Below are 25,851 nucleotides of genomic sequence, written 5' to 3'. Positions count from 1 at the left end.
CACTTAATGCTCCAAAGCACCATTTTTTCTACTCCAGAATCTGCTCCAAAAAGCAAAATGTCACTTCCATTACTGTACATGGTAACGGAAACTATTGGCCTTCAAACTTTAAAACCCTAGCACACGACAAGAAAAAACGGTCCCTTTCGCATTTCACTCTCCCGCTGATGTCAAAGACAGCTTCTAATCACCGCGTGCCTCTAACAAAGACTTACCGGATGACTCGCCCCGTGGTGGCTGTTGTGTAGCGCTCATAGAGTCGTTTTGCAGTTGTTTTCACGCTTGCATATTTAAAGACTGCAATCCTTTTGTATCTGAAGAAGTATAAAATATGCTTTTGTAATTTTAATGCACAATGGTTTGGCCTATTTGGGACCGTATGAATGTTATGCGTGACTTGTTGCGTCGAACTGATCAAAACGTGAGGCCTATGCCATTACTGCCACGTAGTGAAGCATCAGTTTTGATCTCAGAAACAGCTGCTGTGCGTTGCTCTTGTTCGAAAACAGGGCATTTTTTTTTGTATAAATAAAATTATAACAGCTTTATTGGCGCATTCCTCGAGGAGACGTGATGAGAACAACATGCTTAATTTGTGTCACAGGGCCCCTTCAAGGTTTCTTGTTACATGGATGACTACATGATTTTTCGTTGTGGTGAGAACTTTTAATTGGTGGTTATGACAGTGAGCGAAAAACTTGAATGAAATGGAGGAGGGCTGAACTTAATGAAGAGTTGTCTCAGAATAACGAAATAAGATTTTCAGACAGTTACGATAGATCTTTAAAACCGCTGTTAAACTTCTCGTTGAAGAATTTTAAGGTTATAAAAAACAGTATAGCCAGCCATGTCATGCGGCAATTCTTCTGTCGTCCTGCGAGTACAAAATGAGTTCCAGCTTTATAAAGCAAGGTCACATGTCTTATAGATGCAGGCTATCCTCGTGTTGTTGTGGCCACTGTTGCTGAATATTTAAAGTCTGTCCAAGCATGGTTGCAGAAAGTAATAGCAAAAGAATATGTCGAGGGTATTTCTTTACATTTATTGTGTATCTCACAGGCCAAAGAAAGTTGGAAGTTGATACAGCATCAATTTTTCAACGAAACTGTTTTATGCTGAGGTTCACTACGGCTCTACTGACTAGTGTTGGGTGGACCACTAGTTTGCCCCGCCGCGGTGTTCTAGTGGCTAAGGTACTCGGCTGCTGACACGTAGGTTGCAGGTTCAAATCCCGGCTGCGGCGGCTGCATTTTCGATGGAGGTGAAATGTTGTAGGGCCCGTGTGCTCAGATTTGGGTGCACGTTAAAAAACGCCAGGTGGTGGAAATTTCCGGAGCCCTCCACTACGCCGTCTCTCATAATCGTATGGTGGTTTTGGGACGTTAAATCCCCCATATCAACCACTAGTCACCTTAGGCTGTCGATTGAAATAATTTTTGTGATTGTATATAATATTATTTTTCATGAAAATAAATTCCATTGATTGATTATTCAGAAATAATGAACGACTCTACCCACGACATGAGAGATATGTGCTAAGGGGTCTGGTGCATTATAAATGCATAAATTTAACTGTGCACCCTGGTTATGCCTTTGTTGGTTGTATGGCCGTTATGCATAAATACAGCCCGTTTTTCAACATGCTTGACTTTATTAAGCAGTTTTAGTGGTGACTCAACATTTATTTGCACACTGAAGGATGGTCTGAGGAGATTTTTTGAAGTATTTAACTTGGGGTGGTGCATATGGCTGAAAACACTGTCATCACATTGACATTTATTATTGCTAGAGTGTCACCAAGGCACTTTCGGTACACTTGGCAAACCAAGTGTTTTTTAAAGAGTTATGGGTGTGATCTAAGCTATGTTTATTTCATACTCAAGTATTTGCGGTGCTTGCAAAATGCATCCTAAAATAACTGGCCACAGAAGCAATGATGATCATTGAAAACCTTGATTGTAACATGCATCCCTTGTCCTAAACATTTTTTTGTGCAGTGTCTCAAGACATATACAGGACACAGGAATGAAAAGTATTGCATCTTTGCCAACTTTTCTGTAACTGGTGGCAAGGTGAGAGCTTTTCTTTTGTTTGTTATGATTTTCAAAAAAATTTGTAAAATGTGTGGGGCAGTGTTGTGGAATTTCTGAATCTCTCTACTGTTTTATCTTGCCGCTCAAGTGCGGGAGTTGGCCGAGAATGATGCGGATGTACAGTGAAAACTTTGTTTTATTTACATTAAAGAATCATGGTAAAATAATGAGATGAATACGCTGTTATAACACGTCACACTTGTCAGCAGCAACTCGCACGCTATATACCTCGCCCAGGAGAATACGACCTCTTCTTCTATGGCTGCTCGACTTGTATAACCTTAAATCACGTCATTTCCAGCGAATCGCGAACTGGGGTGAGCGATGTGAGGTTCGTGTAATCGGCAGTCCCAAACAGATGGCATCACTTTCAAACAAATGGTGATCCAGGGCCGTGTTGCCGGGGGACTGTACTCCTTGGGTGGTTGATCCACTGTTGTGGAAGCACGCATTTGGAGATGGGAATGCAAGACTGCCGCCCTTGGATCTCTGAATGTGGAACATGAAACACCTAAGCTCCCGCACGAAGACTTCATTCAGAGGATGACCCGCAGTGCCAGTCTTCTGGGGAAATATCACCCTTATACGTTGCTAAGCTGAATACTGAAATGGTGCGCAGTCCATATCTAACAGCTCCTCCTCACCCCAAAAGTTCGGAATGGCCGGTGAACATCGCTGGCCATGAAGAACGCAGATGGAGATAGTAGCCCACTGGAGGCGACCGTTGTTCGATGACATCCTTGACCCATGTCCTGAAGAAAGTATGCCAAACAAATGAAAGAACATAGTCGCCACCTCACGTGCAAGCACAGGCTCTCAACCCTAGACTCGCCAAGATAGTACCTTATGAAAGTTAACACTGTCTCTTCTTTTTTTTTTTACACACCTATCGCACTACAATTCCAACCACCATTTCAAACAGCCTTCCATTTTTGGTGTCTGTACATGTTGTGGTTGCTAGAGCGATTGCTGACTCTTCTGCGGCGTCTGAATTGAGTGTGTTGACCGTGGCTGATGCTGATTCTCTGCCTTGAGAATCTACGACGCTGACAGCGTACGCATTTCTATGCGAATACTTGGCCGCGTCAGTGTAGAGGGCGTCCGGGTCTTGCTTGAACTTTCGTTGAATAGCGTTAGCTCTAGCCTTGAGTCTACTTTTGTGGAAAGTAGGATGCATATTGCGTGGAATAGGTGCGATGGACAGCGACTCTGTACAGCGAATGTACAGCCGGATGCGCTTTTTCCGGTCTGCATCGGCAATGAACGTGGCGCTGTAGTTGAGGTACCGGAGCACTGACCTCCCCGTGGGCGTCAGCTTGAGCCTCTCCAGCTGACTGTTCCTATGCGCTTCGATGAGCTCTTGCCACGTGTTGTGGACGCCCATCTTTAGGAGACGTGTGGTAGAGGCCATTGGCGGAAGTCCCAGGGCTACTTTAGTGGCCTTTCTTATCATGATATTAAGTTTTTCAATTTGAGCGGTTTTCAAATTCAAGTACGGTGTGCCGTACGTAATGCGGCTGGTGAACAGAACTTGCATTATACGTAGTGTGTCGTGCTCTTTGAGTCCATTTCCTTGATTCGCGATCCTCTTGACGATGTGCGTGAGTTGTGATATTGTCCTTTGGAGTCTCTGTAGGGTGGCAGCTCCCGATCCATCCTTGTAGATGTGAACTCCAAGCACTCGCAAGGTCTCGATTTTTGGAATTAAGGTCCCTTGCAGCGTTACGCTAGGGTTGGGCTCGTCGTATAGAGGGGGTCTGCTTCTTGTTCTCGCTTTGAGGATGAGGTGCTCGGATTTCTCGGGGGCACAGCAGAGACCGCAGTTTCTGAGATACCGTTCGATGGCATCTACGGCGGTTTGTAGGCAGGTTTCTTGTTTCCCAGTGTTCGGAGCCCTTGTCCAGAGCATGATGTCGTCAGTGTAGATCGCGTGTTGTAAATCTGGTATTTTGGCGACAATTTTTGGCAGATTGATCATAGCCACATTGAAAAGTAACGGCGAGATGACCGAATCCTGCGGCGTGCCTTTTTTCGGTAGTTGGAAGCTTTTGCTGTGGATGTTGCATATGCCCACTGTTGCCGTATGGTCCGTCAGAAAGTTTCTGAAAAGAAAAAGTATTGAATATATTGTTACGGGGTCGTGACGTGGCCAAAGACAGGAGACTTTATCTTGGGATTCAACTGTTTATATGGGCGAACCTGTGCCCGATAAACGGAAAGTCAGATTACAGTCGCAGTCTTGCACAGATAGCAGTGAACGGAGCGTCGGCCGTCGATCAACTTCTGACAAGCGGCGAAGTGCGTCAGCATTTATATTCTTTCCATCGAATGTTCTAGCGTTATCGCTGGTGGTGACGTAGGTTGCAGAATAATCTGTACAGTTCGCGGAGTGGGCCTGATCTTATCGAAATGATCTACTACAGTCCTGAAGCTTCTCGAAAACTGCAGGCGCAGTTGGCGCTGAAAATTGTGTAATGTATTGGGGCGATAACAAAACTTGCGAAATGGAACATGGCAATATAATGAAGAACATTATAAAAGTGCACACGTAAAATGTAGCTACGTGGATGAAGTCCATTTCCTTAAAAAAGCAGATAATTTCAGGAAAGGAAAATAAAACATCGGTTTTCTGAAACTGGCTCAAACCATCTGCATTCCTGATTTAACTTGCCCTTTTTGTAATGGACGGTGAAGTTATATTCTTAAAAAATTATACTCCATCTGAGCAAGCGTCCATTTTGGGGTGACGTGTCACAGCCATATCAGAGGAGAGTGGTCAGTTTCGAAGGTGAACTTTCCTTTGTATAGTTAACACTATAGTTCCTGGGCCGAAGCAGGTGCATTACTTTTCTCCGAGGTGCTGTACACCTCTTCTCTGCACAATAGTTTTTGAGTAGTATACAATATCGAATGCTTCTCTGCGTCATCTCCCACCCGATTGAGGACTACCCTCAACCCGTACTCACTAGCGTCCCATTGCACTATGAATTCCTTAGAATAATTGGGGCTTTGGAGCAATGGCTCAGAGCTCAGACTTTTTCAGCTCTTTAAATGCGCCGTCTTTTGCCTCATTCCACTGGAATTTCTTGGGCTCACCATTTCGGATAGCGTCTGTTAAGGGGATTGCTAACTGCGAGTAGTTCAGAATATAACACTGGCAATATCCCATGGGCCTCAGAAAAGCCCAGACATCTGTCTACGTTTGCGGTTGAAGAAAGCTAGTGATAGGTCCGATCTTTACTTTGGAGGGCCTCTGCTTTCCTTGTCCTACGACATGTCTAAGGTAGGTAACTTGTGAATATCCAAAGCGGTACTTTTCAGCCTTTATCGTAAGACTCGCATCTTGTAAGTGACTCAGCACTTCTCTTAGGTGCTCCAAATGTTTGTTCCTGCAGTCGAAAAAGATTGCGAGGTCTTGTAAATAGGGGATAATGTAATCTTGTAGGTCTTTCAAGACCATATCCATCAGCTTGGAAATCAAACGGAGTATTCTTAAGCCTAAAACTCAACATGTGAGGTTGAAATGGGCCAAGCGGAGAGGTGAACGCTGCGTAGCGAATTGTGCTTTCTGACATGGGAACCTGCCAGTAACCTCTAAGTCGAGCCTAGAAATATACTGGGCTCCACTCACCGGTTCGACTCGTTCATTTTTGTTAGTTATGGGGTAGAGAAGTATAATCACCGTCGTAATCATCGGAGAAGTATAATCACCGTCTGCTGGCTCAATGATTCTCAGCTCGATCATTCGTTTTATCGTTACTTCCATGATTTTTTCTGGACGAGGTGAGACGGTACGGTTTGGGCTGGGCAGGCTTGTCCGATGTCAACTCACTCTTGTGAGTAATAGGTATCGTTTTCCCCGGTTGGCTGCTGAAGTACTAGTGAAATTCTTCGCTTACGATGATCGTCGACCTGATTAGCATCGAGAACCATTTGATTTTGCCCTGACATATTCAGGACGTGTTCTACTGAGTGCTTTGCGCTGGCTTTTGGTCTCAAAAGTGCAAGTTCTGTGGTTACTTCTTCTGACGCGTTTACCACCATGTTGGCAACCTCTTCCCTTCCATAATAAGGTGTCATTAGATTGCATTGGTAAATGATCCCTTTGTTCTATTTCCCTGCAAATGCTAAGGTATAGTTAGTCTCTGAAATATTTTTGGTAACCTTAACAGGTCCGTCTCACTGTACCTCAAGTTTGTTCCGTGATGGCCTTAGGATCATGACTTACCCACTTTAAATGTTTGTTTATGAGCATTCATGTCATACTGAGTCTTTTTATTTGGGAGGGGAAAGGGGTGCTCATTTAGGCCTTTTCTTATCAATTGACGCGAGTTGCTCAAGCGATCCAGCAACTTTAAGACGTAACTCACTGCTGTCACATTTTCATCTGCTCCTTCCCACATTCCTCTTAACATTCTGGGGGAAACGAAGAGTCCGTTCATACACCAACTCAGAGGGGATAAAGCCTGTGTCTCTGTGTGTGGAACTGTTCTCAATGCGAACAGTATTTCAGGCAAACAATCCTCCCTGTCAGCTTTGTGTTCGTGGCACAAGGCACGCAACACCCTCTCAAAGGGACAGTAGAGAGCAAAAGGATTTTTTGCGTATTAGTAAAGTACACAGTTCTGCTATCCTGAAAACACCACTCTTACCGCAATATGACGCTTAGTGAGAAAACGCATGAAAAGATGATGTGGGAGGTGATGCCACCTTGAGATTCTCGCACCAAACATCCTTACTTAAAAAATTTTTAAGGCGCTTACTGGGTCCTTCGTAGCTTCCTATCGACAAAATTGACATACATTGTAATCTTTGGGTGCTATAGACATAGCATGCAAACGTTCAGAAAATTTTATGAAGCCAATGCCATGAAAATACTGAAAATACATTTTGAACTTTGTTACCTCACGTGCGGAGATAGTGGCACGAAATTTAAAAACGAAATTTCGATCTTGATTTTCTCCACTAATAATGAACTTTAATAGTGAAATATATGGCATTAGAGTTCTCAGAGTGCAGTTTGTCAATCTAGACCAAGTCATATTTCCTCTTTATTGTCCCTTGAAGCACACAGTGCATCTTTTCAACACTGTTTGATTGGGGATGATACACTGAGTTGTGCACTAGTTGAACCCCGCACCTTTCTAGGAACGTTGCCGTTAAGGTACTGGTAAATACCTTACTCTGGTCAGCCCTGTAGGAAAACTGACACGCGCAAATGTTCACAACAGGGCCTCAACTATCTTGGTAGAACTTCCGGAAACTTCTTCCCGAAACTTTGTCGCGGTCGCGGGGCAGAGCATAGTCGGAAGGTACCTGCATCCTGATCAGCTCAGCGGCAAAGGTCCCACTCTATTATTGATTACCAGTCAACAGAACGGCTCCGTGATTGGGGGGGAACAAACTTTAAAGGCATCTTGCGCTTATCTGCCGGTTTTCCAACTCACTGACAAATGTCTTCGGACCTTAAGTAATTTTCCACATCTTTAAAACATCTTGGCCAGCAACACTCTAGCAAAAGCCCCTCTTTTGTTTTCCTGATTCCTAGATGACCTGACCAGCCGTTTCCATGACACAAAGTGAGGAGATCTGCCTGACACCTCTCCAGAACAATTAATTAATCTAGAGTTTGGCCCTTTCGATCTCGGCAGTGCCCTTTTTGTGGATGCTTATATTTCACCTAGCCAGATCCTCTCTTTCGTTGAAATGTAAACATGTAAGAGTCTGGTCTCTCTGCTGCCCAGTGCTGAGCGACTCTCGGTTTACTTGGAGAAGTTTGTCAAAGTTGCTCGAGGTAGGAGGAAGTACGGAGTCATTCTCCATGTCTGTTCTTTCAGCTGACGTCATAGCGTCGCGAGGAGGGCGATCTGCGGGAATCGTTTCTCGTGCCCCCTCGGCCATCATGCTCTCTGCTTTTCGTGCCATGGTGTTGGGTTGCAGTTTAGAATGTGGTTTCTCTGGTTTGTCCGAACGCATGCTTGGTTCGTCTGCAAGATGAGCCGCAATATGGCAGGCCAGAAAGCGCACAAATGCCTGCACTCTTCATTCTCTGAATTCCTGACCACGCTTCCGTGACAGAAACTCAGAATGGTTTGAACAGAGATGCGGGTAGTCCTTTCGCAGTGCCTTTGAGATGCCTGCCTCCGTCTTCAGGTCTCCCATAGGACCGGATACTATAACTATTGCTATTGATAAGCAGACGCTGTGTTCTTCTAACACTATAACTGTATCCAAGTTGCCTTTCTGGTGTAGTCTATGACGCTTACAAAGGTGAACTAGGTCCATGGCTGCTCCTCTGTCTACTAATACTCTGCATGCTTTTTCATTAATACATAATTCCTCCTGTAAGTATGGACGGAGAAGCCCCAAGCTGTCTTCACTTCCGTTCACGTAGGAAAGCACCGTTGTCTGTGGTTTCTGGTAATCCACGCCAAATGACCTAGGCCCTCACAATAATAACATCGCTTTGACCTTCTTTTCTTGAATTCTTGAAAGTCAGCCTTTATTTTTTTCCTTTTCTTGTGAAGCATTGCTAACTCCGATATGATGATTCCCTTATTTTGTTTTTTCCGCAACTTCAGCCCTCTCAGCAGCTTTTGTCAGCTTCTGCATTTTGGATGGGTAAACCCTCTCGTATTATCCCTTCCATGTGAACGCTCCTCTTCAGTAGTGAGCTTTTGCAGCATCACATACTCATCAGCCAGATGTGTCACCTTGCCTACCGTATCTACGCTATCTCTATCTTGCACCCAAAGTCTGACTGCCTGTGGAATACTGCGGTAGCATTGCTCAAGATACATACTCTTTACTATCTTGTTAATACTTTTGTAGACTTTGGTGCTTTTCAGCCACTCTACGAGGTTTCTTTTTAAACTGTACTTGAACTCAAAAAGTAGTCCTCATTAGTCTGTTTGCTTGCATCTCTGAAACACTGCCTAAATACTTCTGAGGATGTACGGTACCGCTTCAAGTGCGTTACCTTTACTTTGCTGTAATCCTCTCCATCACTCAAGATCATTCTTGCGACTACATCTTTCGCCTGACTAGGTAACGTTACTACGTGCTATGACCCAGTGCTCAAAGCTACAGTGAAATCTCGGTAGAACGAACTCTATAATAATGAACTTTTCAGATTAACAAGCTTTTAAAAAACCCCACACCGAGTGCTAATAGTTTCAATGTAAAATTATTTCACTACTATGTACTTTAGAATACCAATCTTTTCAGAATAACGAGCACTAATTTAGTTCCGCATTATATTAACAACGCCGCAGTACTATGAACTCATGTTCTGAAATTCGTCGCGACCACCAGAGCAGTACGCAAGCAGACGACACAGCAAACGGATGCCTCGCTTCTCGGAAGACGTGCGACGATGCGGAGGGGAAAAAAAAAAGACTACTTTCTTTTGTTTCTTTTTGTTTAAACATCGACTCTGCAGGCTTACAAGCGCGGAGGTGGGAAACATGGGAGGGCAAGGTCAGCAAGGCAGAGTGGGAGTTGCGGAGCAGGAAGCATGGGTGTGAAAAACCTGAGACAGCGAAGGAGCAGGAAACGAAACGCGAGGAATTTTTTTTTTAGCTCTTTCTTCGGAAAAGGCGATGACAGCTGCGACGCTTCGGGTTTTTCTTATCTTTGTCACTTCTACATGTGTTTTAGGAGCTGGAGGCCTTGTCGGTTGTGTTCATCTCTTTTAGCTAATTATTTATCGTGTCCGCAAAGCAAGTCTGCGTTCGCGCTGCGGTGCTACTACAATGAGTTCATCTCAGCGTGGGATGAAGTAGCGGAAGCAGTTTTCGATAAGGAGAAAATGGAGAATGTGGATGAGTTGGAGGCGTTCGTGCTGCAAAGTTTGTGCTCCACGCGTAAAAAAAACAGAGACTTCTTTAAGTAAACATGCATTTTTTGGTGTTCACTTGCGCATTTGTTTTCTCTTGTGAAAAACGAGTTCAAGGACCAACCGTAGAAAAGGCAAGTCGTTTTGGTCGGTGGAAAAGAAGTATTTATTGTAAATTTATGGGCTTTCATTATAACGACCTTTCAAAATAACGAACAAATTGCCCCGGGGCCCTGAAGTTCGTTGTACCGAGATTTCACTGTAATTTGCACCTCTAAAGTTTTCTCGAAATGAGCCAAGAACAATGCATTGTCTTCTCCCATATTGTATGGTTTAATCTACTGGTCCATCTGAAATAGCCAGACCTCGCTTGGTCTTGCAAGGTTGTCGCCTTCCATACCTGGTAGTGCACTTGACTTCAGAATTTCAACCTGTCTGCCATCGCTTTTTCGTGCTTTTGCCGTTCGCTCTCATGTTCTCTCCGGCACTCTTCCCGCTCTAGCTTGTGCTTTTGCTGTTCTCATTCGTGTTATCTCTGCTGTTCTTCTCATTCTGATTCGTGATTTTTGGCTTTCTGCATCACTTCTCGAGCAATCCGAATGTTCTCGTCGTCATTTCTACTATTTTGGATTGCCTTTGGGATTGCTGGTTTTTTCATATTTTTGTCCTAATCAACTCCCAACACGTGGCACAACAACAGCAAGTCTGACCTCGTCAGTCTTCTTAGATCCATTTCAGCTGCTCTCACCACTGTGTTGAACCGTTTCCTTAAGTTTCTACAAAAAAGCTATTGCAGCAAATTGCTCGATTTCTAGAATAATTAAAATAAACAGACGAGTTTTGAAGCATGGCGAAGGCGAATAAAAAAAAAAAAAACACACGCTCACCCGTGCCCCGCCGTGGTGGCTAAGGTACTCAGCTGCTGACCCGCAGGTTGCGGGATCGAATCCCGGCTGTGGCGGCTGCATTTTCAATAGAGGCGAAAGTGCTGTAGGCCCATGTGCTCAGATCTGGGGTCAAAATTTTCAGAGCCATCCACTACAGCATCTCTCATAATCAAATGGTGATTTTGGGACGCTCAACCCCACATATCAATAAATCAACGCTCACCCATGTGTGCAACAATGTGTAATTTGGTTCATCCACTCGCTGCTCCCAGTTGCTCAGGGCTTTCTGGGTTGATGACTCCGTGCTGTCGCTCTTCCCAGTTGCTCGGGTCTCTGTGGGTTGAAGGCTTCTCGTAGCCGTACCCAGAGGCTCAGTCCTTCTGGAGTCCGTTCCTTGTCTCTGAGAACTTCTTCGATCGAGGGTCCATTCTTACCGCTGCCACCAGTTATGTAATCTTGCCGCTGAAGTGCTAGAGTTGGCCGAGAATGATAGGTACGTACAGACAAAAGCATTGATTTACATTAGAGCATTGGATTAATATAATAAGATGAATTGGCCATTGCGATACGTCACCTCGGTGGGTAGCAACTCGTACGCTGTGGACCTTGGCGAGCAGAGGATGACCTCTTTCGATGGCTGCTTGATTAAGATAGCTTTAAGGGGAGACGTGGCTTTGGGATAGCGAAAAATGGGAAAAAAATCGATTTTTTGAAAACCAAGTATTCAAATTTTGGAACCCTTTTTTTATCCGATTTCAAAATATTTACACTGAAAACCGTGCAGAAGTGCTTCGGAAAATTGGTTTCACCCACCTAGGTATCGAAACTATTTCTGGAAATTGCGAGAAAACAGCGATTTTCAAAAAGTTATAGCTTCACGACGGCGGGGCCGGGAGCCGGCTTTTTGGGCTCATCGGAAAGACCATTTCTCCGTGTTTAACTTTCTTGCCTCAGCTGGCTTCTCCCTTTAAAAACAAGTGCACAAAAAGCAAATGTTTGAAGGTCGTTTTGAGGCCTTTGATTGGCTGTGGCCACCATGTTTCCTCAGCTCGCCTCACCATTGGCCCAGTGCTCGCTCCGGGAGATCGTCTGCTGCTTGTGCGTTGTGAGGACATGGCTCTTGAAAATAGCTCTTTCATTATGTTTTCACGGCTCGATGATCACTTAGGATATAATTGCGCGTTAGTTAGGAGCCGTAAGCGGATGCACGATCAGGTTACTACAAGGGGGGGCGCGGTCTACGTGCGCGGCGCGTCATCGGAGTCATCTTTAGCCCTAACTCCGCCGACAGCGAGACGGCGAGCAGGAACGACGCGCTAGCGCACTCTTGGCCACGTACTTCTCCGCAAGCAACGAAGCTGTGCGGCACGATCAGTTCACTATGAGCGGCCGCACGGTCTACAAGCGCGGCGCGTCATCGGAGTCCTCTTTAGCCCTAACTCTGCTGACAGCGAGACTTAGGGCAGAAACAACGCGCTAACGCACTCTTGGCGATGTGCTTCTTCGCAAGAAATGAAGCACATCACTCGCTAGCTCCTCTGAACCACGTATGGGCATTTACGCATTGGCAGCAGACCACAAAGTCAAGCTCATCACCCCCCCCTCACTGCCAAGGATTGCTCGGAACAGCGGCTAGCAGTTTCACGCCTCGTCACTTGAAAATGTGATGCCGAGTGCAGTGCGCACCGATTTTTTGTCATCGTAATTGCACATTTCGGGCATCATCATCGAACGCTGCTGGCAAGTGCTTTACGCGCCGGCTGCCCTGTCCACGCGGCCGCGCACTCCACACTCATATGGAGTGCTGTCAATAAGCTTTTGTGATGCGATTTAGACGTGGTTGGAGCCGTGCTTCGTATCACCACGAACGCCTCTCAATGTTCTGAGGCAGTGAAAGCCTCGTAGATTAGAGTTTCCGCGACCGGCTGTATGATGATGTGTTTCACGGCTAGAGTGGCAAAAGAGCATGTATGAATCATGGGCACGAATTTTTATATGCCCATTCCGCATCATTAATTATACTGCTAAAAATTCCTGTGCCACCAGTCTTCTGCCCATAACTTTATTTGGAAGGAAGGCATAGGCCGTCATGGTGTGATTCATTTTTCTGATGCAATGAACCTCTCTCCGAATAAAGAAATGTTCAGTGATTATTTGTAATGAAGTACTTAATTATGATAATTACAACTTCAGCACAAAACAAAAGAAATATCTGTAATCATTTCAGTATATGGTCTTATCCAATTACAATCTTTTCTCTCATGCCTATCACACCACTCCTTCATACAAAGAACTTGGTTCGAAATCCATACTGGTTATTTGTAAAACATGAAAAGGAGGCTATTTGGGGGGGGGGGGGGGGCAAACAAGGCACACTGGTCAGAGACCAGATACTTGAGAAGTCAAATATCACAAGACAAACCTAAGATCACAATCGTTAGGTATTTTAGAGACGCAAAAAGAAGTTGAAACTTTAAACGAAGTTTTCTCAATACTATTTTTTTTGGCATTATGTTCAGCTCGTGGAGCAGACATCTGGGCAACTACTGTACAGATTTTGATTCCGTTTATTTTTTAATGCTCCTTGAACTGTGCTTCAGGGGGCTGTGATCTTAGTTTTTGATTTTATGCCTTAAAGAATCTTTTATAGGGTTTCTTGTTTGTAGTGCAAGTGTGCTCATTGCAGTGTCGCTGGAGAAATCGTTAACTACAAGTTTTAGTGTTGCAAAAAAATTATTTTGAGAACGCAGCCCCCTTCAACATACATTTGGCTGTGCATACAGTACCGTATTTACTCGATTCTATCGCGCCCTTGATTGTAACGCGCACCCGATTTCCACCGCGAAAAAAAAAAAAAACGTAAGACATCGATTGCAACGCGCACCCATTTTTCTCGCTGGCCCGCACGATCACACCACTCGAAAAAAACAACTCCTTTCGGGAGCGTCTTCCATTTAAATATGAGGTACGGGCAAAGCTTGTGCCCATCTGAAGTGTAACAGAGCATTGCCGTCACTGTAGTTTTACCGTGGACCGATGTCAGCACGCGAACTTGCTTTGCCCCCTTCTTCTCGACGGTTGTGATGCCAGGCATGTCGAAGTAAAGAGGCGTCTGATCGGCATTCCCGATTTGCCCAAGCATGTAGCTGTTGTTGTGCCGCAAGTTTAGGACGAACCGCTGAAAACTGTGAAGCTTTTTATCGTACTCCTCCGCAAAACTTTTCGCATATGCATGTTCCCCTTCGGAGGGAAAAGCCTTTCCTCTTCATAAAGTTAGTTAGGCAGCACCTGCTCGCTTTAAACTGGCTCCGAATTAGACCTTTTTCTAAGACTAATTGCATAGCCCGCACTTGGAGCAGTTCTGTCGTCACGGGCCGCTGTGCCGCTCGCTGCTCAAGACATACTCGCCGAGCAGCTCTTTAATTTGCAGAAACCGACCCTGCTGTGGTCCACTGAAGCCTTTGCGTGAAGCTTTGCTGTCGACAATCTTCGCTGTCGACAATCGCACATGGGAAACACATAGGCAGAAATGGCCGACGCGCCATGCCGACGCACGTAGGGGGCGGCCATTTTGGATTTGCCGATGGCAATAGATTGACCGTAATTTTTTTGTTTGTACTCGATTCTAACGCGCATGCGATTTATGAACTCGCTTAACCGGAAAAAAGGTGCGCGTTAGATTTGAGTAATTGCGGCAATTGCCAACTGTTTTTGTCATTTTATAAATCCTCCAGCCCGTCCACGAGGTTCGATTGAAAAATAATTTGTCTCTCATTAAGTAATGGTGCTATTGTCTCGAAATTTTTATGGATGCACGGTGAGGCCGTTCTTAGTGTCTGCGCCAATTTTCATCATCATCCGACTAGAAACAAGAAAGTTCATTGTCAAAGGCACATCCCTTTAAATCACGTCACTTTTAGTGACATTATTTAAATGAACTGGGGCGAGTGATGTTAGGTTTTCCAATCGGCAGTCCCAAACAGATAGCATCACTTTCATCCCAGAGCCATGTTGCCGGGTGGCTCTACTCCTTGCAGCATTGATTCACTGTTGCACTGTTGCACAGCATTGATTCACTGTTGTGAGGGCTGGGCGGGCTAGGCATGAAGGCTGAGAGGCGTTGTGAACGAGAAGAATGCGCTTTATTCGAACATGAAAACGTGCCGACCGCGCCGGAGGCGGGAGCGAGATTGATAAAACGTGTCCCCGGCCCTCGCTTGGGCTTGGAGTTTATCTGAGTAAAGGCGCCGCAGGTGGCGCTGCCGATTAGATAGGCCGCTACGCTATAGTGCGCATGCGGGCGCTCACATCCGGCCCCTCCTTGTCTGACCAAGTCCCATTGGTCTAGGAAAGGAGCACTACTTGGTGGCTTCACTGCGAGAGAGAATAGTCCTTCAAGCGCTCGGGTGGGCGCTTTTGGCGGTGAGGTCGCGAGGAGGGTACCGCTGGAGGCAAAACTGCAGGGCCAAGGGAAACTGGTGGTTGAGATAACTCATTGCCAACACTGGGAGAGCCAGATAAGTCACACAAAGGCCACTCTTGGGTTTTCACAATGTAAGGCTCGACATAAGGTGGCACGTAGTGCTTGAGTTGAGAGACGTGCACTATCCTGTCTTGGAGTCGATCACGAGGACCTTGACCAGTTACGCGGCTAACGACAAACGTAACGGGTGTTTTCTGGTTGGTGATTTGGTATATTCCCTTGAATTTGGGTGCCAACTTTCCAGTTCCATCTGCTACAGGCTCTTGGCGGCGCACCCAGACGAACTGGCCGACTTGGAAGGAGTGGTCTCGATGGGACTGATCATATGCTGTCTTCCGTTTCCCTTGTGCTTCCTCGGTGTTACTTGCTGCTACGGCCCGGTTCTGAGACAGCATTAGGAGACGGTCTTGTAGGGTCCTGGCTGTGGCGGGACGGTGGCGTTGATATGGGAGCTTGGGGACGTATCCATACAGTAGTTCAAATGGAGAGAAACAGCTGCTGGCGCTATAGCTTGTGTTGATGGCAAAAGCAGCTTCTTCGAGTTTGCTTGCCCAGGAGGTCTGGTCCGTTGGACACAGCTTACGAAGAACGGAGACTAAAGTCCCATTGCTTCTCTCTACAAGACCATTGCTGGCTGCGCGGTATGCCACTGAATAATGAATCTCAGCACCGTGCATGTGCATGAAGTGCTTAAACTGGTGAGATTCAAAGGCTGCTCCATGGTCAGACATGCAGTCATCAGGACAACCAAAGCGGAAGAACACCGACTGTAAATGTGCTATAACTTCCTTAGCTGATGTTGAAGTTACAGCCGCTGGGACAATGAAACGCGTGGCAAAGTCAATGACATTCAAAATGTACTTCTTTCCTGAAGCAGCCGGCATTGTGATGTGATCAATGGCAATTAAGGCAAAAGGAACATCCGACACTGGCATGAGACCCATTTTGCCAACACTTTTAGATATTGGGCGGTTGTTGCTTTGGCAGATCTGGCATGCTGTGACGTAGTGGGTCACTGAAGACGTAAGGTTTGGCCACCAGTAACGTTCTCTCACTTTGGTCAGTGTCCGGGTTACATCCATGTGGCCTCCACCGTCATGAACAACCTCCAGGACAGCCTGGCGCATCTTTGCTGGCACTACAATAGCTTGAGAACCTGAAGTCGCGTCACTATGGTACAGGATGTCATCAATTATGGCAAGGTCATGGTCCCACGATTCTGAAGATGACAGAGAGCGACGAAGGTCCTGGCACTCTTTGTCTTCTGCTTGCATAGCTGCGAGAGACTGTGTCTGATGGAGGACTGCTGCAGATAATCGTGACAGCATGTCAGCAACCACGTTTTGACGGCCTGGATGGTGCTGCACAGTGAAGTCGAACTCTGTAAGATCCATCAACATGGTCGTAAAACGACGTGAAGGCCTGATGTTGGCTGTTAAGCATGCAACGGTCCAGTTGTCAGTCAACAGGCAAAATTTCTTGCCGAGCAAGTAGTGTCGGAACTTGATCGTAACCGCCCAGTGGACACCAATACACTCCCAAACGTTGCTATGCAACTTCTTCTCTGCGGCCGTGAGTGCACGACTCGCATATTCGATCACAGTTTCTTTTCCACACTGTTTCTGAGAGAGCACAGCACCAATTGCGGTTCCTGAGGCATCTGTTGTGACTGTGGTTTGGGCGTCTGGATCAAAATGGCCCAGTACAGGTGCCTCTGTTAATGCTGTGCGAATTCGCTGAAAGGCTTCATTGCAGTCGCTGGTCCAGGCAAACTCCTCAGACCGTATGAGACTCTGCAACGGTGCTGCTATCCGAGAGAAATTCTTCACAAATCGGCGATAGAAGTTTGCTGTCTGGAGCCATGACAAAACTGCTTTGCTGTTTGCAGGCTGTGGGATTTTCATGATGGCTTCGACTTTGGCAGGGTCAGGCTGCTTGCCGTCCCTGCTCAAAATGAATCCGAGAAACCTGATAGACTTCAAAGCAAACTTACACTTGTCAAGTGAAACTTTGAATCCACTGGCAAGGAGTGCACCAAGTACTTCGTCGAGTAACCTTGCAAACTCGTCAAAAGTTGGCGCAAAAACCAGAACATCATCCAAGTACACCCGCACACCGCACTTTGGGCAATGGGGCTGCAGGTTAGCAAAAATTGACTGCATGGCTCGCTGGAAAGTGGCAGGTGCGTTCTTCAGCCCAAATGGCATGCGGGTCCACATAAAGGTGCCATAGTGGGTCACAAAAGCAGTTTTTGCCTGGTCTTCCTTACGAACGCGAACTTGCCAGTAAGCAAACTTTAGGTCAAGGCAGGCGAAGTACTGTGACCCAGCAATGTCATCCATGATGTCATCCGCATGTGGAAGTGGTTGCACGACGTTCACAGTCATCTTGTTTAGGGGCACATAGTTAACACAAAGGCGCTTCTTGCTACCTCGGCTGACAACCACTGCGGGGAATGCCCAAGGTCCTAAGGCTGGTAGAATGATGCCTTGCCGAAGGAGTGTGCTTATTTGAGCCTCAAGAAAACGACGGTCTGCAGCAGAGTAACGGTAAGGGGATCGACTGTATGGCACAGCATCGGGAAGAAGGTCGATTGAGTGTTCAACACCCTCGTACAGACCTAAGTCATCCTCTTCACGAGCGAATACTTCAGCGTGCTTCGAAAGAATGCTCGTGATTTCCCGTTGTTGATGTGCTGGCAAATGGCTACCAACCTGAGCGGCAGGCAAGGATGGGTCAATGCAAACCTCTATTGTTGAAGAAGCACCTCGCCTGCATTCAGAAGACGGGCCGTTGGTGTTTGAAACCTCATATTGACAAGATAGTGCTAACCACGGGGGTTCATCTGGGCCTGGGAGTGGCATTCGCTGGAGGCCTGCTGAGCTGTGGTGTCCAGATACATGGTAATTGAAAGATGACCCCTGGATCATAACAGCGTTCGACATCCTGGGCAACAGTCGCTCATAGCACCGCACACTTGTTCCTGTGGTGGGATGACGAATTTCAGTTGGCATGGGTGGCTGGAACACCAACTGTGCGTGACTGGCAGCAAACCAGTCTTCCCCCAATATAAGTGGCATGGCATTGTTATCGAGGACGGCGGCTTCCACCAAACCGGTGATGGGTCCCACAGAGATCTTCAAGCAGATAGCACCAGCAGGAGCCACTGTCGTTCCTCCAACGACAACTAGAGGGGGTCTGGTCCAGGGCAGGAGGGGCAAAGATCTGACAAGGTGACGAGAAACAAGTGTCACCTTGGAACCACTGTCTGGAAATGCGTCCACTTGGCCGCTTCCAGCAATTGTGGCGTTTACAAGGGCGCATTGGACCAGCGATCCATCAAGGGTCTCGGAAAGTGTGCTGTGAAGAGCTGGCGAAGGATGCGTTGTAGACTGTGTGGCAGTAGCTCTGGATGGGCACTTTGAAGCTAGATGTCCTTTTTGGCGGCATTGAAAACACACGGCTTCGGCCAAGTTCTGGCCAGAACGGTAGGCAGGAGCGCCGTGCCTCGTAGAGATGGTCAGGTACCGAGCCTCTTGTTGGTCTGGTGGTAGGGCTGCGATTCGCTGCGGCTGTCTTGTTTTGTCTGGTACCGCCTGAACATTCGTGCCCTCTTCACTGTGGTGGGGCACCTGTGGGCTTGGCATTACTAGTTTGGTGCTTGAATACCCTGGGCGTGGGAGTCGACGAGACAAGTGGCTCAATGTTTGGTCAAGCTGCGTTACGATGTCCATATAGGCGGCGACGGTTTCTGGCCGTTGTGCTGCTATAGTAGTGGCCAGGTTCTCGTCGGAAATGCCCTGAAGGGCGTACTCTATGCGCTGAGTGTCGGTAAGAGTGACTGGGCATCCCGAAATGAGCTTCAACTTCGCCAAAGAATAGTGGACCAGGTTCTCTCCGTGCGCTTGCACGCGACAAGTAACAGCTTGTTGCCACTGTAGTAAGGTTTGCTTGGCGCTGAATTGATCCAAGAAAGCTTGCCTGAAGGCGTCCCAGGTGGGACACTGACGGCCAATGACTGCTTTCCAATCCGCGGCTGCTCCACGGAGCTTTCCCAGAGCGACGGCGAGTACGGTTGAAGGCTCCCACGAAGCTAGGTTTCGAGTTCGTTCCAACTCTTCAATCCAGTGGGACGCTGAAATGCTGCCGTCTCCATTAAATGTAGGAAGCGATGCGGACAGGTCTGGAAGGGTCGTGACCTGAACTGGCGCTGCAGCGCGTTGTGACACTTGAAGGAGCTGTTGAAGTAAACCCGTCAGCAACTCGGTACTTTGGGCTGCATCGAAGCTCGAAGGAAGCGGCGTAGTGTTCGGGCGCTGGCTGGACGCTGAGGAATCTGGGGAAGGCGACAAAGGCGTCATTGAGCGGTTTTGGGCTATATCGGCGAGGAGACGATTGATCACTTCTTCCTTCGGCCCCGTAGCGTCCAGGTTTCGGCGAACCAACTCTTCACGGAGGAAGTCTGCTGTAAAGCCGGCGAGGTCCTCAGGCGTAGCCTCGTTCCAGTTCACAAGCGGCATGGCGTTCACAAGAAATTAGCAGAAGGAGCACAAGACTCACGAGAGACGAAAAAGGCGGGCAGGTCAAGTTGGTTCGGCTCTGCAGGCGAGCTACTTCATCGGGCGGGTGGGCGTCAGCACGACGGTCGGCGAAACAAAAGGCAAAGGCACGAAATGACTCGGACGAAGCGGCCGAAAGGCGTATCGGGCGGCGGACGGTAAACACAGGACGGAGCGCCGCGCGGCTAGTCCGGCGGATCACTTCACGAGGCGGGCAAAAGGCGACGTTCCAGGCATGGTTCGGAGTCGACTGCGCCAGTTGTGAGGGCTGGGCGGGCTAGGCATGAAGGCTGAGAGGCGTTGTGAACGAGAAGAATGCGCTTTATTCGAACATGAAAACGTGCCGACCGCGCCGGAGGCGGGAGCGAGATTGATAAAACGTGTCCCCGGCCCTCGCTTGGGCTTGGAGTTTATCTGAGTAAAGGCGCCGCAGGTGGCGCTGCCGATTAGATAGGCCGCTACGCTATAGTGCGCATGCGGGCGCTCACAAACTGGGGCGAGTGATGTTAGGTTTTCCAATCGGCAGTCCCAAACAGATAGCATCACTTTCATCCCAGAGCCATGTTGCCGGGTGGCTCTACTCCTTGCAGCATTGATTCACTGTTGCACAAGCATGAACCTGGAGATGGCAATGCAGGCTTGCATCATTTTCCACCATGGTGAGGCCATCGCCTCTGGGCCGGTGAACATGGAACGTGAACTATGTAGGCTCTGGTGTGAAGGCGTCATTCAGAGTAGTCAGGGTGCCAAGCCTCTGGAAAGATATTGCTCTTATGCGCTGGAAAGCTGAATAATGAAATGGTCTGCAGTCCATATCTAGCAATACTGAATGAATATTTATTTGCACAGAGAACAAACGCAGCAAACGAGTGCAAGAACCATGCAGCATCTCATGCATGAGTGCAGATTTTTTTTTTTTTACAGTGGATTGTGTCTGGGTCGGAGGACAACTTTGTAGCATCTCATGCAAAGTGTTTAGAGCTGGTGAATGAGAAGGGCGGCTTTTTTTTTTTTTTTTACACTGGATTGTGTCTGGGATGCATGGTGTTTAAAGCTGGTGAATGAGAAGTGCATTTTTTTTTTTACAGTGGATTGTGTCTGGGTCGGAGGACAACTCTGTGTACATCTGGAATCTGCAGACCAAGGAAGTGATGCAGAAGCTGCAAGGACATACAGGTGGGTGTGTCATTTTAGTGATAGAACTTCTTGGCAGGTCTTATTTGTATGCAGATGTGGTCCTGTGTACGGCGTGCCATCCGACAGAGAACATCATTGCTTCAGCCGCCCTGGAAAATGACAAGACTATAAAACTGTGGCGGAGTGACACATAAGGGCCATTTTTAAGTTTTTACTTGGCGCAGTGTTGCCATTTCTCTCATGGCTGTTTACTCCGTGTATAATATCGAGCACCATTAAATTTTGGTGGCACTTTGCGAAAGCAAAGCTGTGTACATTATTTTCGAGTTTGTAAGCTTTTATATTATGGCGTGTGCTCAGGTGTGTCTTCTGTACCGACCATAAGGGCAAGACCACATGTACACGTTGCCGCTCGTCAGCGTGTGGTTTTTTGACGTGACGTCGCGCCCACTCCTTCTGCAGAGAGAGTGCGCAGAGTTTCGCGTAACTGCGCGCCCTTTCTCTGCTTATGAAGTGGGCAATCGCGCGCTTACACGCTGCAACGTATACGAGGCCTCTTAGAAAAGTATCTGACCTTTGGTGGGAGAAAAAAAAAACTGGCATAGTTGGAGCATTGCAAACCTATTCCCCTTCAAAGTGGTCTCCTTGGCATTTCATACACTTCTTCCAGCAGTGCTACCATTGTTGCAAGCATTCTGAGAAGGCCTCTTTCGGAATGGAGTTTAGCTGAGCTGTTATTGCAGCCATAATGTCCTTTCTTGTATGAAATCGCTCTCCTTTCAATGTCTTCTTGAGTTTGGGAAACAGCCAGAAGTCCCAGGAGGCCATATCAGGAGAGTAAGGAGCCTGTTGAACTACAGCAGTCTGACTTTTTGCCAAAAAAGTATTGAGCAAGTGTGAGGAATGTGCGAGAACATTGTCGTGATGGATGCACCAGTTTTCTGTTGACCACAACTCAGGTCTTTTGTGCCGCACAGCATCACGTAGGCGACGGAGGACATCTCTGTAGTACTCATTGTTGATTGTCTGACCCTGTGGTGCGTTCTCGTGGTGCACCACACTTCGGGAGTCAAAGAAAGCACTTGCATCATTTTGACGTTGCTGTGCACTTAACGGGCTTTCTTTGGTCTTGGTGTCGTAGAATACTTCCACTGTGACGACTGGGATTCGGTTTCCGGGTCATACCCATATACCGAAGACTCGTCACCAGTGATAATGGTGTTCATAAAGTTAGGGTCATTGCTTGTGAAATCCAGCATGTCCTGTGAGACTTTATACAAAGTTGCTTTAGGTCTATCGTGAGCAGTTTCAGCACGAATTTAACCACAATTCTTTTCATGACCGAATTATCGATCATAATGGATTGTGCAGAAAAAGTGCTGATGACCACATCTTCCACAATTTCCAGGATAGTTTCACAGTGTTCACTTTGGCAATGACCTGGTCATTTCGGCATGTTGATGGCTGGCAGGAGTGTGGCTCGCTCTCCGCCGATGTGCGGCCGTCTTTAAACCAGTTGTACCACTTCTTAATCTGTGTGGGGCTCATAGCCTCGTCACCGAATGCAGTCTTATCTTCCGAATGATTTCCACTTGGCTGTCAATCAATTTTTGGCAAAATTTGATGCAGTAGGACTGCTCCAGTCACTCCGTCATTTTCCTTGCAATGAAAAACCGACGAGAGCAATATGCACTACCTCTTTCAAATGCCGCGTCCCAGTGACACGCTATTGGCAGGCTGGGGAAAAATTTACGCATGCGCACGAAGGTTCAAGGTCAGCTGATGCAAGCGCGCTTGTTTCAAATTCATAGTGCTCTAAAAAAAATTATAAGGTCGGATACTTTTCTAACATACCTTGTAGGTGTGGTGAGGCCTTAACTCTCATGAGAATTGGCAGGTGGGTGTAGAAAGGGCACTTTCCCTTCTTCAGAAAACCACACCAGCGCTGGCCCACTCCCACACCGTGATTCAACATGGGTCTGCAGCCCCAACACAAAATTGTGTCGACGTCCATGGCCTGGACCTTGGACTTTTTAGTGTTCACGCATTGCCGAAGAAACATTGCACTCGACTGTCTTGGCTTAATGTGACCTGATCGCAAATCACATGCCGTGGAGAATCAGGCCCACAACAGAAGAGCAGCCCATAAACGAATACTGCCTGAGCAATTTGAAATGGGAAGTGACTCATCCAGCTCTTGACAAAGCGATTACGTGAATAGCAGCACACACTGCCTGAGCGCTCTATGGTATCTGCAGGGCTGCTCACATGCTTAGAAGATGAGGCAAGGCAGATATCCAAGGGAGACGAGGCAAGGCCTCATTGGTAGAGCATTGGGCACGCTACAGTCCAAGCCCTTTATAAGACACATTGATATAAGAGACAAATGGGTGTAAAAGATACCAGTGTGCCTATAGTAAAATATGAGTTGATAAGAAAATGCATACAAGGTACCCTGCTTATAAGGGACATCTCATAAAAAAGACGAAAATTGCTGTCTGGAGCATGCCTCTTATAAAGGGGTTTAACTGTAATCTACAGTAGTATGTTTGGCTCTTTTCGGTGGCAAGTAATCTTTTCGTTTACTTTTCTTTCTTCACAATTACATTACAATCACTTCTACTAACATCCCTATGGCGTCGTAGCTGTTAGTTCTCAATTAGGGACTCTAAAAAGAAAAGCATTTTTGGTGGAGTAGTAAAGGACAACTTTGCACTTACGAAAACGCCAGCTGTTACCCCGACAAGAGGCTTCGTAAGCAAGAACATGCGAGAAATGGAAATGGGAGTGGCGACGCCACCATGAAGTTCCCGTACCAAATCCTGTGACGTCATAGATTTGATGGCGTCTACTGGGCCCTAAGTAGTTCTTAATTCGTAAAAATGAAGTACATTAAGTGGGTCGTAGACTTTACAGTATATGCCGTTTCAAAAATTTTCTTTTACTCAATGTCGTGAAAACATGAAAAATTGGCTTTGAAATTTGTGACGTCACGCGTAGAGACTTGCACGAAATTCGAAAATAAACTTTGACAGCGCCTTGATATTTTGCTGTAATAAACACATTGAATGCCATTCTGTTATAGTTCTAGAAAGACAAATAATTCATCTAAACCAATTCGTTGTTTCACTTCCAAGAAAACGAGCACTTAAATTCTTTACGGCATTCATTACAGACGACTGATAAAACACTGTGCTAAACGTTTTCAACCATAGTGAAAATATAAAAACACTAAATTATAAATATCACCCACAGCTAACTTGAACATATTGAGTGGATAAAGCTAATGATAGATTACTAGCACTTTATTATAAAATAACTGAATATCATAACTGAAGAGTGGCTGTTAGGTTCGTCGAAAGCAGGATACTCACGGCGGGGCGAATATAGACCAAGGTAAATGTAAATGGTAGCGAAACTTACATAGAAACCTGTACGTTGAAAAAATGGTGGTCCTTCAGCTGCTCATAGAGTTACTGTATTTACAGTAACTAACTTTGCGGCAAGTAACCGGCTGCTCTCCGCTGGCTTCACTGCCGCTGTGGTTTCGTGCGTTCCCTGCCGGTGTTCGGTGGCACTTTTTGCGTGTGTGTGTGTGTGTGTGTGTGTGTGTCACGCCGCTTTCTGTATACCTGGCATGCTTCCGCAGTCTTCTGAAGACAATTCGACGACTACAGTAATGAAGACACTCAGGCTGCAAGGACGTAAGAAACTCAGATTGTTGGCTTTGCTGGCCCGACCACGTGTGGACGCACTGAGCACGTGTGTACGTCTCCCGACATTAATTCTACTGTTGCTGGTATCCCGTGTGCCATAACTCAAACCTTCCGGACATCATAACGATGTTGTGTATGTGTGTGTGCAGGCGCACCAGCGGCCGGGTACAGGAAAAGCCCCGAGAAACGCCACTTCCCAACCCGCCTTTACTGCAGAACTGAGAAAAATTGGGAAAGTCCCACAATGAACGATGTTCGCTTTCAAGAAAGCGACATCCTGAAGACATATAAGCATATCATAAATGTAGAAGTTCGAATCGACCAAGTTGCATGGGCAGTAAAGAGAGATGCAGTTCCTTGTTTATTTTTGAACCTCCCATTGCACTTGTCATGAAGCAACATAAGAAAGGATACCTGTACCACAACCAACTGCTTCTGCGATCTACCAGAAGAATCCCAGCAACAGGCACCGGTTTTTCTGAACAATCAGAAAAAAAAAAAACATATGCTTCAACTTCCTTGTAACGAAAGTTCGGCGATTCTTGAGGAGGCGGGAAAACCTGCGCGGTAATAATCTTCTAAAATGATGTATTATATATATATATATATATATATATATATATATATATATATATATATATATATATCTATATATATACTGGCAGAGTGAAAAGGGAAAGTGCGCCGCTAAGAAATACTATATACAAGGGCTGTGTGGGCATATGACTGGTGCTAACAGAGGTATGGGTGTCTTGTGTCATTTTTTACCGAGAGCACTTGGAAAAAAAACAGAATGGCAAAAACAACCAAGAACAAGGTGCAGAGTGCAACCAGCGAATTAAGAAAAAGCTTGATCTATGCCACCACCTTTAGATAACGGAGAAAACTTGAGCTACTCCAGCTGAGTGAAAAAAAAAAAAAAAAGAATATGAAGGCTGGATCCATAGCGACTCTCAACGATCTACTTGGAGATTTACCTGAAGTGCACAAAGTGTCCATTCATTGTACATTCACCATGCAACAAGCAAGATCACCAAATGGGCATAGGTACTCAACAGATTGTCTTTGGCTTTGTTTGCTGCTCACAAGACCGAACAGCTACAGGAATTCAGTGATGTGGTTGCTTGAAATTCTAAAGC

The 25,851-nt window shown here is 46.5% G+C and overlaps 1 protein-coding gene across 3 annotated transcripts in view; it reads left to right on the top strand.

Annotated features, from left to right (window-relative positions):
- The window catches only part of wds (WD repeat-containing protein wds), a 180,005-nt gene extending 158,690 nt beyond the window's left edge, over positions 1 to 21,315 (top strand). For all 3 annotated transcript variants that reach the window (XM_075881426.1, XM_075881425.1, XM_037413056.2), the window contains 3 exons: positions 1,998 to 2,072; positions 20,948 to 21,035; positions 21,090 to 21,315. In XM_075881426.1, the coding sequence (XP_075737541.1) occupies positions 1,998 to 2,072; positions 20,948 to 21,035; positions 21,090 to 21,190 (264 nt within the window). In that variant the 3' untranslated portion in view covers positions 21,191 to 21,315. The remainder of the gene's footprint in view (positions 1 to 1,997; positions 2,073 to 20,947; positions 21,036 to 21,089) is intronic.
- The last annotated feature ends 4,536 nt before the right edge of the window (positions 21,316 to 25,851 follow it).

This window comes from Rhipicephalus microplus, chromosome X (assembly GCF_043290135.1).
Source record: "Rhipicephalus microplus isolate Deutch F79 chromosome X, USDA_Rmic, whole genome shotgun sequence".
Lineage (NCBI taxonomy): Eukaryota > Metazoa > Arthropoda > Arachnida > Ixodida > Ixodidae > Rhipicephalus > Rhipicephalus microplus.
The sequence above is the reverse complement of the archived record's forward strand: the minus strand, read 5'-3'. Positions and strand labels throughout refer to the sequence as shown.